The sequence below is a fragment of the Xyrauchen texanus genome, chromosome 20 (assembly GCF_025860055.1).
Source record: "Xyrauchen texanus isolate HMW12.3.18 chromosome 20, RBS_HiC_50CHRs, whole genome shotgun sequence".
NCBI classification, from domain to species: Eukaryota; Metazoa; Chordata; class Actinopteri; order Cypriniformes; family Catostomidae; genus Xyrauchen; species Xyrauchen texanus.
In genome coordinates, this window is record NC_068295.1 from 21,981,220 (window position 1) to 21,994,256 (window position 13,037).

The 13,037-nt window shown below is 40.7% G+C and overlaps 1 protein-coding gene across 4 annotated transcripts in view; it reads left to right on the forward strand.

The window, feature by feature from the left end:
• The window catches only part of kat6b (K(lysine) acetyltransferase 6B), a 58,314-nt gene extending 46,081 nt beyond the window's left edge, over positions 1–12,233 (forward strand). For all 4 annotated transcript variants that reach the window (XM_052151670.1, XM_052151674.1, XM_052151671.1 and 1 more), the window contains exons 11-17: positions 271–432; positions 726–819; positions 2,659–2,890; positions 3,750–3,906; positions 4,961–5,221; positions 6,751–7,027; positions 8,314–12,233. In XM_052151670.1, the coding sequence (XP_052007630.1) occupies positions 271–432; positions 726–819; positions 2,659–2,890; positions 3,750–3,906; positions 4,961–5,221; positions 6,751–7,027; positions 8,314–10,994 (3,864 nt within the window). In that variant the 3' untranslated portion in view covers positions 10,995–12,233. The remainder of the gene's footprint in view (positions 1–270; positions 433–725; positions 820–2,658; positions 2,891–3,749; positions 3,907–4,960; positions 5,222–6,750; positions 7,028–8,313) is intronic.
• The last annotated feature ends 804 nt before the right edge of the window (positions 12,234–13,037 follow it).

A 13,037-nucleotide genomic window follows, 5' to 3' on the forward strand; every position in this document is an offset into this window, starting at 1 on the left:
TTCTGGGACTCTTCATCTGGTTTATCCAGTGAACAGAAAACAATTCCTGAAAATCATAGCAAGCCTCCAAAAGTGTTAGACCTTTGTAAATTCTACTTTTCATATGTGCTCATCTAGTAGGAGTTGCATTTATAGAAAAGGTTTTGTGCCTTTTAGTCCATTTGTGTTTGCTTTGAGGTCATCTATGTGCTAATTCTTAGTCTTAATTATTGGAATCACCTACTTAATTGCATCCTCTAATTGCTTCACTTTTGTTTCCTATTTGCTCAGGTTGATGGAAATAGCAGCAAGATTTTCTGCCAAAACCTTTGTTTGCTTGCGAAGCTTTTTCTGGACCACAAGACTCTATATTACGATGTGGAGCCTTTTCTCTTCTATGTTCTAACACAGCATGATGAGAAGGGCTGTCATCTTGTTGGATACTTCTCAAAGGTATTATAACATTTAGCTCTTTATCGGATATTATTAATACATTTAAAAAAAAAAAAACATTTTTATGGCGGTAGAGTGAGTATATCAGAATAACAATGGCTCAGATTGTTGATATTTGGTAGGTTGCATAAGATAGTATTTATTGTACATTGGATTCTGAAGATTTCTGCATTTTGTTTGGAGGGTTTTGTGTGGTTGTTTTTGGTTCAATTGAGGACAAGGGCAGGTGCAGTGAATTGCATGCATTTGCAGTGTGCTGACACACTCGATCTATTTCTCTTTCTTTCCCTCAGGAAAAGCTTTGCCAGCAGAAGTACAATGTCTCCTGCATAATGATCATGCCTCATTACCAAAGGCAAGGATTTGGGAGGTTCCTCATTGATTTCAGTAAGTTTATTCATTTACTGGTTTGGAAGTCTTATGAGAGGTGAACATAAGATTCTTTGCATCATGAACATATTTTATGACTTGCCTTAAAGAAAAAAAAGGATCTGCTTCAGACTAGATGGTCACGATGAAATGGAAAGAATGCCTAGTGGAGTCTTTTTCATTGTACTCAGTTATTTAAAAAATAATAATTTAGTGAGGGGCCTGTGTAGCTCAGCAAGCATTGACGTTAACTACCACTCCTGGAGTCGCAAGTTCGAATCCAGGGTGTGCTGAGTGACTCCAGCCAGGTCTCCTAAGCAACCAAATTGGCCTGGTTGGTAGAGTCACATGGGGTATCCTGCTCATGGTCACGATGAGTGGTTCTCGCTCGCAATGGGGCAAGTGGTAAGTTGTGCATGGATTGCGGAAGGTATCATGAGCCTCCACATGCTGTGAGTATCCACAGTGTCATGCACAGCAAGCCACGTGATAAGATGCATGGATTGACAGTCTCAGAAGTGGAGAAAACTGAGACTTGTCCTCCGCCACCTGGATCGAGGTGAGTCACCACGAGGAGCTAGTAAGTAGCGTGAATTGGGCATTCCAAAATAGGGGAGAAAAGGTCATTAAAAAATAAAATAAAAAGATTTAGCATGGCCGTAAACACATTGAATGTTTGCTAATGTTTTGATTTTAATTTGCCCTCTGTGTAGAATAAGCAGAACCATAACATATTGTATTGAATTGCAAAAAGACTAAAATACTTTCCTGATATCTGGACATTTTCAGTCTGATTACATAAATCTGACTTTGCTTATTGCTATCTGTCAGAACTTAATCGATCAAATCAGAAGATGAAGGTTTTTTTATTATTATTTTTGTTGTTTTTGTACATTTTAGCTGAAGACTTTTGTGTGGTTCACTGTTATCTTCATGTGATCGATCCTGTCCGGTGTCCACACCACTAAATGGCTTAAAGGGATAGTTTACCCCAAAAAAATCAAATTCAAGTTTCTTTCTTCTGCAGAACACAAACAAAGATTTTTAGAAGAATATCTCAGCTCTGTAGTTTTATTCAGTGCAAATAAATGGTGACCAGACCTTTCACCCAAAAAGGACAAAGGCAGCATTAAAGTAATCCTCCAAAAGACTCCACTTTCAGAATGTGAAATAAAGTGAAAGTGGAGATATATTGTTTTAAAAAAAAAAAAAAAAAAGGTCTTAAATATTCATCTGTTTTTCACCAACACTTATCATATCGCTTCTGAAGACAGATTTAATGACAAGAGTCTTGTGGAAAGGCTTGGACACTATTCACTTGCATTGTGAGGACATACAGAGATGAGATATACTTCTAAAAATCTTTGTTTGTGTTCAGCTGAAGAAAGAAAGTCATACATATTTGGGATGGCATGAGGATGAGTAAATGATGAGAGAATTTTCATTTTTGGATGAACTACTACTTTAAGACAGGCCCTTTCTCTTGGACCATTTTATTCCCGTTTCTTTTCTTCACTGTTAATATAAGACTACACTTATTTGTGTCCCTTTCTGATGCTGATTGTCTCACATCATGTATCATAACTTGTGTTGGACCTTTCAGAGGAGCCAAAACTAGCCCTCTTTTTGGCTTTTAAGAGAAACTTGCTTTTATTTAAATGAAAAATAATTCAGTCCAAGACTGTATAATCTGCCCCTGGATTTAAAGAGATGGTAGATTAGGGTTACACCACATCTTCATAAATTGTGAATGAGCTGTTTTATGTTTTGTCAAAGTGACACTCAAATCTGATGTGACAACAACCCTCAGCAATCTTGTTTCGTTATATCTCTTTGTCTCTTTCTCTGTCTTTCCAGGTTACTTACTTTCCAGACTGGAGGGCCAAGCGGGCTCCCCAGAGAAGCCTCTATCTGATCTGGGTCGTCTGTCCTACTTGGCTTATTGGAAAAGTGTCATACTGGAGTACATGCACAACCACCCAGATAAGAGTGTCAGCATCAGGGGAATGAGCCGTGCCACGGGCATGTGTCCACATGACATCGCTACCACACTTCAGCAGCTCAACATGATTGATTTCCAGGATGGCAGGTGGGTTGGCCTGTTGTGGTATCTGTCAATCTGACAATTCACACACAAGCTCACGTTGAAGTATATTATCTCCACAGACACAAACTGTACAGCAGTGTTTTCTAACTAACACCCGTTTCACACATACTCTGTGTGCATTGCGTGTGCATTGCGTATGCAGTGCGTATACGGTACAGGAGCAGCACGCGCTATAGTGCTTTCACATATGCTGCATTTGCAGTGCGCTACTGATCCGCAGTTTCTGTGTGCCACAAAATCAAAAATGTGTAAGGAATTTAAACCCAAACGTTAACTTTGAGATTGTTTAAGGCATTGAAACAGTATGAAAATTCATTTTAATCATTGTGATTCTTTGTTTTACATGTAGTTCGAGTTGTTGACAGAAGAAAAGCTACCGCGCTATATCTGTTGCTAATAAGGAGAAGAATGAGACGCATTTGGGTTCACTGTCTTTTTTGAGGGTAAAAAAATCATATATGACTTTAATTCATTTGCTGGTGCAGCACAGCAAAATTAGACTCGGTCCGTAAATCATCGCTGCACTGCTGTATACGCACCGCAACTGGAACGGATCGACAGACTGCATCCGCGTGCAGTGTAAAAGCTCTAACCTGTTAACATGGGTACGGAAAAAAATACGCACCGCATACGCACTGCACATGGAGTATGTGTGAAACGGGTGTAATTGTTTTTGTAACTTTTGTTTAAATATAATTGTATTTACTTTAAAAGAAATGCATCAAAAGATGTAAATGTAATTTCCTTAACACTGCTGTTCAGTTCAGTTTTAAAGATGTATTATGTGGTTTGTAGAATACCATTTCCTAACATGTTTCTGTTTGTTTGCATGCTTGTTTAGGTTTGTGATCATCCAAATACATAAAATGATCCAAGAACACATGGAAAGATTGAGAGAGAATCCTAGACTTCATGAGGTTGACCCTGATTACCTGAGATGGACTCCAGTTTCAGTCTGCAGAAGCCCATCATTGGAGCTCCAGAGGGCTGGGGCACAGGTAGGCATTGGTTAAAGGTCCATTGATGTTTTGATGCTGGCCTTATAATTATGAACACTTATACTGTTACTGAATGCAGTTTTATTAATGTTGTTTGTCTATTGAAGTACAGAGTGTTCTGATTTTAAAAATGTTGGGTTAGGAATTAATTATTGCTTTAATTAAGGGCTTTCAAGGTGCTCCTTTCATTATTACACCAGCAAAAAAAAATTGTTATACTGGATATTTGCTGTATTTCATGCATATCCAGAGCATTGATAAGCGAGTTCAATGGGGTGACTTGCTGTCCAGTTTACAATTACAGCTGTCTCGCATCAAATTACTCTGACCAAATAGGACTCTTTTTGCGTAATACTCCCCAACAAACAGTAACTATGGCATCTCTGAAACTAAGAAAAATGGCTTCCAAGGTTTTTGATCGTCCAGCCTAATGTGGATTATCTATAGTCTCTGTTGTCTGTGAATCTCAGCATAGTTGAGCCAAACTAACCTGTCTTTGAGATTTTGGTAATTCATTATAACAAAATGTTGATAAAGTGTAGTTACTGTGTTTGGCCTTTGCAGGGCAGAATACTGGTATGATGATCAAAGGCTGTTTTGATGGCAGGATCTAAGTCCAGTCTGTGTTTTAAATGACACCTACTCTATAGGCAGATCACGATGAGCATAGGACACTCACTCCTTCCTAGGCTCTGCATTATTAGCCACAAGATGATGCCTGCATGAAAGTGAGCTAAATTTATCTCATTTCACTTTCAGGAGTTCTGGCTGAGTTCACAGAGATAGCTGAAAGCACTTTCAAAAGTAACCCAGCTTCCTGAGTGACCTAAATCAAAGCTCTGTATTATTAATGCCTCTGAATGTCCCATGAAATGTAATCTTCCACAGCCACTTAAACATAAATGTTGCTGAGATCAATGGCTAATCAAGAGACAATCTCTGCACTGCAGGGGCGCTGCTAAAGCAAAGTGGATAACAGAGATATTATTTGTCTACTTCAGCCTGTACAGATCGGCTCAGACGAGCTCATGTTTGTGTTTGTTTGGAATAACAGGCAGGGGAGCGTGCAGACTGCAGTGCGTCGAGCATGAATTTGGCAACAGGGATGGGTTACACCAGCAGAAGGCCTCCACTAACCAAGTGCAAGAACTTCAGCAGAAGATACTCCTATCCACTCTTTGCAAATAATGCTGGTAAAGATTTAGAAGTGAGTGAAGAAAGCAGCACTGATGATGATGAGGAGGATGAAGACGACGACGATGATGAAGACATTAATGCAATCAAATCCCAGTCTGGGCATGGGCTCAAGAGAAAGGTAAAGGTCACAATCATTAGTCTGTTTTCCATCATCGAGCCGAACGGTTCTGAGCACGTTGGGAAATGGTTACAGTAGCTTTTCCACCTTAGAAACTGTTCTCAGTACGGTTAGACAACCATACTCAGCTGTGGTGGAATGCCTGTAGTGACGTCATGACTCAAGATTGGTCACTTGTCACTTGACAAAGTTACTTGTTTTTTTTCTCTGTAGCTGGCCAAGTGCTTTTGGGCTAAGTAAACACACTTCTCACGAGGTCCTTAAATTCTTGCGTTACCAAGGTAATGACTGATGTATTTCTTGTGTACATTCGAAGTCTGTTTTCAGTACCGCAGTGGAACAAATTCCGTAAAAGTGCCGGCTGGCCCGGATCGGCACAGAATAGAATGCTTTTCGATCATCAAGGTTTTTGATCGGCACAGAATAGAAGGGTTTCGCAACGAGAGCAGTTCGGCCCGATGGTAGAAAAGATGCTATTGTTGTTAGTCTAGTGTAGATATGGGTCATGATGGCAGACGTTTATGGCAATTTTATTTAATTTTTTGCTTCGTGCCATTGTTGGTTTTAAGTTAAAAAAAAAAAGTCCTACTTTTAAAAAGAATCTCAAGACCCCTGCATTCGGTTACATTGCACTGAGTCTAGATGATTTTGAACACAAGAATGCATATTATGTAAACACTCCCATAAGAAATGTGTTTGAATTGGGGTTAGGTAAACTCAACCAGCCTAAAAATACAGGGCTTCCTTAGGACTGATTTGTCGACTAGTTATTCAGCTCAAGACTAGTTGATTTTGAAAAAGTAATTTTGCACATCCCTAATCTGGGGTGGTTTCCCTCTAAATGGATGCTTTTCTGATGTAGCTTTCTGTGTGTTCTCATTATTCACATTGGAAATCGTTCAGTATTCAGTAAGCATATTTGTGAGTTGGCGTATGGAAAAAGATACAACTCTTTTTACAGAAATTTCCATCAGTCCTTAAATCCATAATTAAGTAATACTGTTCGCATGATTTGTGTGGGAAAAATCTTGGCTCTGCATTACCAAGTAATGCTGCAGATTATTTGCATTGGGATACTGCTATCCGAGAAAGCCTGGGGGAGAGTATGTTATGAGGAACTTGTGGTCAGCTTGATCCTGTACACTCTCATTTGGGGTTTTGGGCTGGCTAAGCTTTCTAAATGAATGGCCTGTGGTGCAGGCAATGTGGTCTAAATGATGGGCCTTTGCATTTAGATCATGAAACAACCCATTCACAGCACAGCCACATTTCACTATGTTTAGCATCACCCTTGACCGTATCTGTCTCCTCCAAAACTCAGCTTTTTGGATTAGAGGGCACCAGAGACACTTAGACAAAAAAGTGCCCCACTCTTGCTATGACAGTTGTTAAGTCTAACATTCTTTGACATATCCCTGTGTTTATTTTATTCTCAAGCACAAGTTGTTCTCAAACATACAATATGCACTATGCAGCAAATGTTCGCAGTTAAGGGAATTGCCTTACTGTAAATGTATTTGCTTTTGTAGCGGGCATCAACTCTGCGACGGAAGAGAGGGCGAAGGAGAACGCGAATCAACAGCAGTGTTACCACAGAGACCATCTCAGAAAGAACAGAGGTGCTAGATGAACCATTCGAAAACTTTGATGTAGAAAGCCCTCTGCCACAACCCAGCAGGAGGGGCGACAGTGAGGATGAGGAAGAGGGGAATAGCCAGAAAGTAGCCGTACGTCGGCCTGGAAGACCAAGGAGACTAAGAGATGACAATCACTCAAATCAGTGTAAAAAAGGAAGGAATGTGGAAGGTAAGGCAATACATGTTATTTTATTTGTAATACGATACAAGAGGCTGTTAACTTGTGAATATATTCACAGCAAAATGTGCTGTTAGGCAAGACGTGTAGCAGCCATGACTAATATTCAAAATGTTGAGGGCCTTAAGTAACTTATAAAAAATTGTTACTACCTAATAATAGAAATATTAAGGATACACATTTTTATTAAAAACAAATACTACTAATAATAATTTAGTAAGTGCTATCCTTACTCTGCAAGATCTAACATAATAGAACATTGCTATGCAACAACAATAATTATCAGCTATTGGTAATGCACAGTGATATGATGAACAGGGGGCTGGAGTCACAAAACATTCTTAAGAATACAGTTCTTTTTAACTACTATTTTCTTACTTTTAACATAAAGGTGCAGTGTGTAAGATTCAGAAACCGTTGTTATTAATGACACCTGTGGCCGTTAAGTGAACTGCAGCCAGCTACCTGTTGCTCATGCTCGCGCTCATGCACACACCCCATAGGGGACCGAGCATCAGACAAAAAAATTATGTAACGTACAAAGAGACTGAACGTGATTCACCAGCATCATGCTAGCATAATTACATTTACACAGTTATGATTTTATTACTACAAACTTTGAGACTAAACTAAAACTACTTATCAGATAACATAGCATACTGATACACACATACAGCTACATACTTCTGAACTATACCAGTTTACTGTTGCACTATTGTATGCTTTATATGTCATATGTTGTACTACGAATAAGAAACCAGCCTATTTGTTTTTTATCCTTTATACCTACTTGAATTTTAGTATAAAGAGTAGATTGTTGAAATTATTTGAAAGTTATGAAGCAAGGTTGCAAGCAAGAACAAGTTAGCTAAAATTAAACAGATCAATCCTTATGGCAATATATTTCACATGCTTCGCAGTTATGTAAGCTTACCTGTCCAATAAGAAGAACGCCAATTCAGGGTTGGTTTTGGTCCCTCCATGAATCAAATCCCTGCCAATTTTCACTGTAGCTTTTGCTTAGGATTTATACGTTTTTAGATACCTTCTTAGGAACTTCTTATTTTTGTAAAAAAAAAAAAAATTTAAGATTTTCATGAATTCAGCCCCAAGTGTTTTGCCTCTGAACTGTTACTATATCAGGGATTGTATTATGACTGGAACAGTGTATTAGTGTAATCGGGATCCCGGGCTAGAACCCTTAGTTTTATTCTTTTTAACACTAAAATTGTTATTGCATATTTGAAATCTAAATGTAACTTCTTTTTAATTTTTAGGCTTTTCTGAAGCAGTGAAAAAGGACAATCTGCGACCTGTAAAACGGAAGAAAGGCTGGCCCAAAGGTGTCAAACGAGGCCCTCCCAAATGGAGACTGAAGGAGCGCAAAATGGGCTTTAAGCTCAACCTCTACACACCTCCTGAAACGCCAATGGTCACAGTGGAGCAAGAGGAGGAGCAGGTTGCCAGCCCTGCTTCCTTCTCAGAGCCATGTGAGTCCATCAGAGACCTCAGACCAAGGGACCCAGAGCTGAAGCCCAGCATTTCAGAGGCCCAAAGCCCGGACCCCTGCGTTTCAGAGGCCCACAGCCCCGACCTGCCCGAATCTCACACAGTGAAAGAGGATGAGTCGACAAACAAGTCTGACACTGTAGAAAATTCTCCCTGTGGTGATGAGACCATTGAGACAACACCAGATTCAGTGGAACACGTGGAACAGTCAGCTGAGAATACGGAGGAAGTCAAGGACCTGAAACCAGAGGGTAAAGAGGAAAGCAGGGTTGATAAGGGCTCTGGGGAACGAGATGAGGAAGAGGATGAGGATGAAGAACCAGAACCAACTCATGTGGACGATCACGATGCAGATGATGAAGATGATAGCCATGAGCAGAGAATGGAGGACCCTGAGCCAATACCAGAAAGAGGCCTTACTGAAGACTCTGGGCCAGTTTCAACTCTAAGTAATAATAATAAAGATACTGAAGAGCAGACAAGCCCTGTAGATGCACCTCTTCAGTGCTCAACAGAGCTTATGTCTGAAAGTGTGTGCAGCATGGATACGCAACAGGCCGACACTGTGGACTCTGATCATCCTCCAGACTCAGAATCAGAGGAAGAGGAGAACATTCAGAAGCCTGATGAAAAGCATATGGGCCCCTTGACCCCTGCAATAAAGGAGGATCATAACATCTGTCCTGAGATTGACATGGAGACCGCCCAGGCAGTGCAGTCTCTGACTCAAGAGTCTGAGCAGGAAAGGCACTTCCAGGACTGTGTGGAGACCCAGGAGGCCTGCCACAGTCTACAGAGGTATGTGCATGTTGAGCAGAGTCCTCGCATGACTCCTGTGGATGACTGCCAGCAGTCCGATCACAGCAGCCCTCAGTCTTCTGTCCATTCTCACCCGAGCCAGTCTGTTCGATCGGTCAACAGTCCAGCCGTGTCCATTTTAGAAAGCGGGTACACGCAGATAAGCCCCGATCAGGGCACTGTTTCTGTGCACTCGCTTCATAATAACATGGAGACCAGCCCAATAATGGATGTCCCGTCGGTTTCAGACCACTCTCAGCAGGTGGTGGACAGCGGCTTCAGTGACCTAGGCAGCATCGAGAGCACCACTGAGAATTATGAGAATCCCAGCAGTTATGACTCCACGCTGGGCAACAGCATTTGTGGCACGGGAGCAGGAGGGGGGGCATCCTCCCAGAGCAGCTGTTCCTTTGGCAACCTCTCTTCTGGTGGCAGCCACAGTCAGAGCAGCTGTGCCGTGTCCCAGCAGATGGCCGGTCCTGTGGTGAATAATACTGGCGCTTGCAGCATGCTCCAGCAAACAAGCATGAGCTCCCCTCAGCGATGCAGTGTGAAGTCTCCACAAGGTTGTGTGCCTGAGAGGCAGCCCAGCCATCCGCATGGGCATGGACATGGGCATGGACTTAGCCACGCTCATCACCACAGCCATCACCAGCACCACCCACACCAACAACATCACCAACATCCACAACATCAGTACCAGCAACCTCTGTCGCACTGCTCCATGCCCGCCAGCTTTGCTCCACCCATGCAACTCCCTGATATCCCAGAATCAAACAACCCCTCCACCAACCTGGGCCTGTATGACAGGATGGGCCAGGGAGAGTATGGAGGAGGACACTATGGCCAGCCCTCAGCTACTTTCAGCCTGGCTAAACTCCAGCAGCTCACCAACACCCTTATGGACCACTCCTTGCCGTTTAACCATTCTGCGTCGCACTCCATCACACCCTATGCAAACAACAATGGCTCATTGTCCACACAGCTCGGCCCTCACAATCCTGCACTGGTGTCACTCTCTCAACAGCACTCGGTCACTGGTGGTGGCCCTCAGTCGCAGGCTACTGTGACTCCTCCCCCTAACATGACCCCACCCCCCATGATGTTGCAGCGCAATATGGCTACACCCAACATGAACTTGGCCCCCTCCCAGAGACTACAATCACAAATGGCCCCCAAGAATCACCACCATCATCCTGTGTCCATTCGCTCCAAATCATCCCCTCTGCCGCCCCACCACCACCAGCAGCAGATGTACGGTAGGGGTCCTCAGACTGTAGCCATGCAGGCTCCTGGTAGGACACTGGCAATGCCGTCGCGGATGAACATGGGGGTCAACCTCATGCCCGCACCAGCTTACAATGTCAACTCAATGAACGTAAATGTCAATATGGCACCTCTTAACACAATGAACACTTATAGAGTGACACAGCCCATGATTAATGGGGGCTACCATGGCAATCATACTTATATGAATCAATCTCCTCAGTACTCTATGCAGATGGGCATGATGGGTACTCAGCCTTACCCACAGCAGCCCATGCAGGCCCCTCCACATGGCAATATGATGTACAGCCCAGCAGGTCATCATGGTTATGTGAATACTGGCATGTCCAAACAACCCTTAAATGGGCCTTATATGAGACGATAATCATCAACCTGAAAATGAAAGGGTAGTGATGTTGACTTGAGGTATTTTGTTTTCTTACTTTCCTTGTTAATGTTCGCTTTTATGGATCTTTCTGAAAGAACCAGCACTTGGTAAGAATGCAAAAAAGTTTTGTTTATTGGCAAAATTTTAGATTTTTCTCCTATTTATGGGAAGCCTTACAGCATAAGATTTAAAAATATAAAATTTGTGTAAGTGTTAATCTCCCCCCAATCTGCATTGCAGTTTCATGGAGATTACATTTTGTTTAAGTTGGAACCTGCATTATGGAACCTTATAAATGTGCCTGCATTATGTTTTTGGATAAAAGAGCCTTTTCAATGTACCTTTAGCAATCGCAAGGTTATACATGTAAGTCTGTACTCATGTCGTCATATTATTTAAATTATTGTAAATCAACTTTTATATTTTTTTAAATGTAAGGTTATACTAGGCATGCTATAACGTCTTTGTTAGTGACAGTGCATCAAAGTAGTACTGTACAGTGTTGTGCTTAATAGCAAGCAATTTTATACTCAATGTATGGCCTTGGTAAGGTTTTCCTCATATGGAAGGAAAAAATGAAACTCTATTTTGGTTGATTCTAATACTGTAAAGATTTGAAACATCATCATGTTCAGCTTGGAAGGTTCTATTGCAAATTGTGTATAATTTGTTACTTTAGAACAAGTTTCTTTACCTGAGGCAGCTTTCTGTTTTTATACAATTTTAAAGCAATTTCTGTCACAATAGCAAAGAACAGTAAATGTCAGTATTTGTACGTGTAGAAATCTAAATCAATGGGGGAAAACATTTCATGGGGCAGAGTTGCAAAATTATTATTATGAGTGTCAATTTACTCCAAAGTCTGTCTTTTATGAAATGCCTTTAAACTTACATTTTCATTCCATCTGTAGATTTTTTTTTATCTTTATAAAACATCTGATTTATATTTTACTGAAATGTAGAACAGTAGCCTTGTTGATAGACAAAACAGATGGCATGTAAAAAGGTAAATTGTATCTGTGTCTGTTTGTATAGCTTATTTTGTAGCCTTTGTACCTGTACAGAATGGCAGTTTGACGTAAGAGGGATATCCTGACTGTAATAATTAACAGAGCAACAGTCCTGTATTTATGAGTTACCTTTTTAATCGGTCACTTAAATGCTGTACATTTTAGCAGAAAATAAATTATGATGAGCCACTGACAGACTTAAAAGTGCATTTGGTCTCATACTCATTGTGATTCGCTTTGCTCTTTCTTTTTTGAAAGGAACTATTACAGCCAATAGATTTCAAATATATTGTGATGGTTGGAAACAATTTTGTAGAGAGCAGGGACTCGGTCATAATCCCTTATTTCCTGAATGGAGAAATAGCTGAGTTTGGCTGTAGAGGATGGAAAAATGACATGACATATCCAATAATGTTCATTCTAAATATACAGTATAATTCAGGTGTACAATGGAGCATAAATCAAATACCTCATAGCAGTAAAGAGAAACATGATCCTTCACCGCAAATAAAACATTTTGTGCTATACATTACATTCTTAACTTTGCTCCAAATTTTTATTAGACCATTTATTCTGATCTTTTTTGTTGTTGTTCGTTTTATTTAGTAGTTTTTGAGCCTATTATCTTATAGTTGGATGTGCTTAGTTAAGATGCAATGCATTGTGCATATACAATGATGTTCTTTCAGATGTTCATTGGAATCAACAACAGTCACATTCCTACAAATTATTAAAGCTGACTTTTAAATATGCAGAGACCACAACAAGCAAAGCCATTCGTAGGTTGATTTCCTTCAAAACATTGTCTTTGTGGCGCTATGAAAATAGTGCGTCGTTTGTTTTGAACATTCCGACACAGCAATATTATCTCAAATCAATGCCTTGAGTTTGACGCGAGACTGCATGTTTGATCTACGGCAGACGGGGAAGTATTCAGGAAAGCTGTTTAAAAACTATGTTTATTGCAATGACTGAAAATAATTAATCTTGCAATTTCATTTGGTAGTGTTGGTGACAAAGAAACTACACA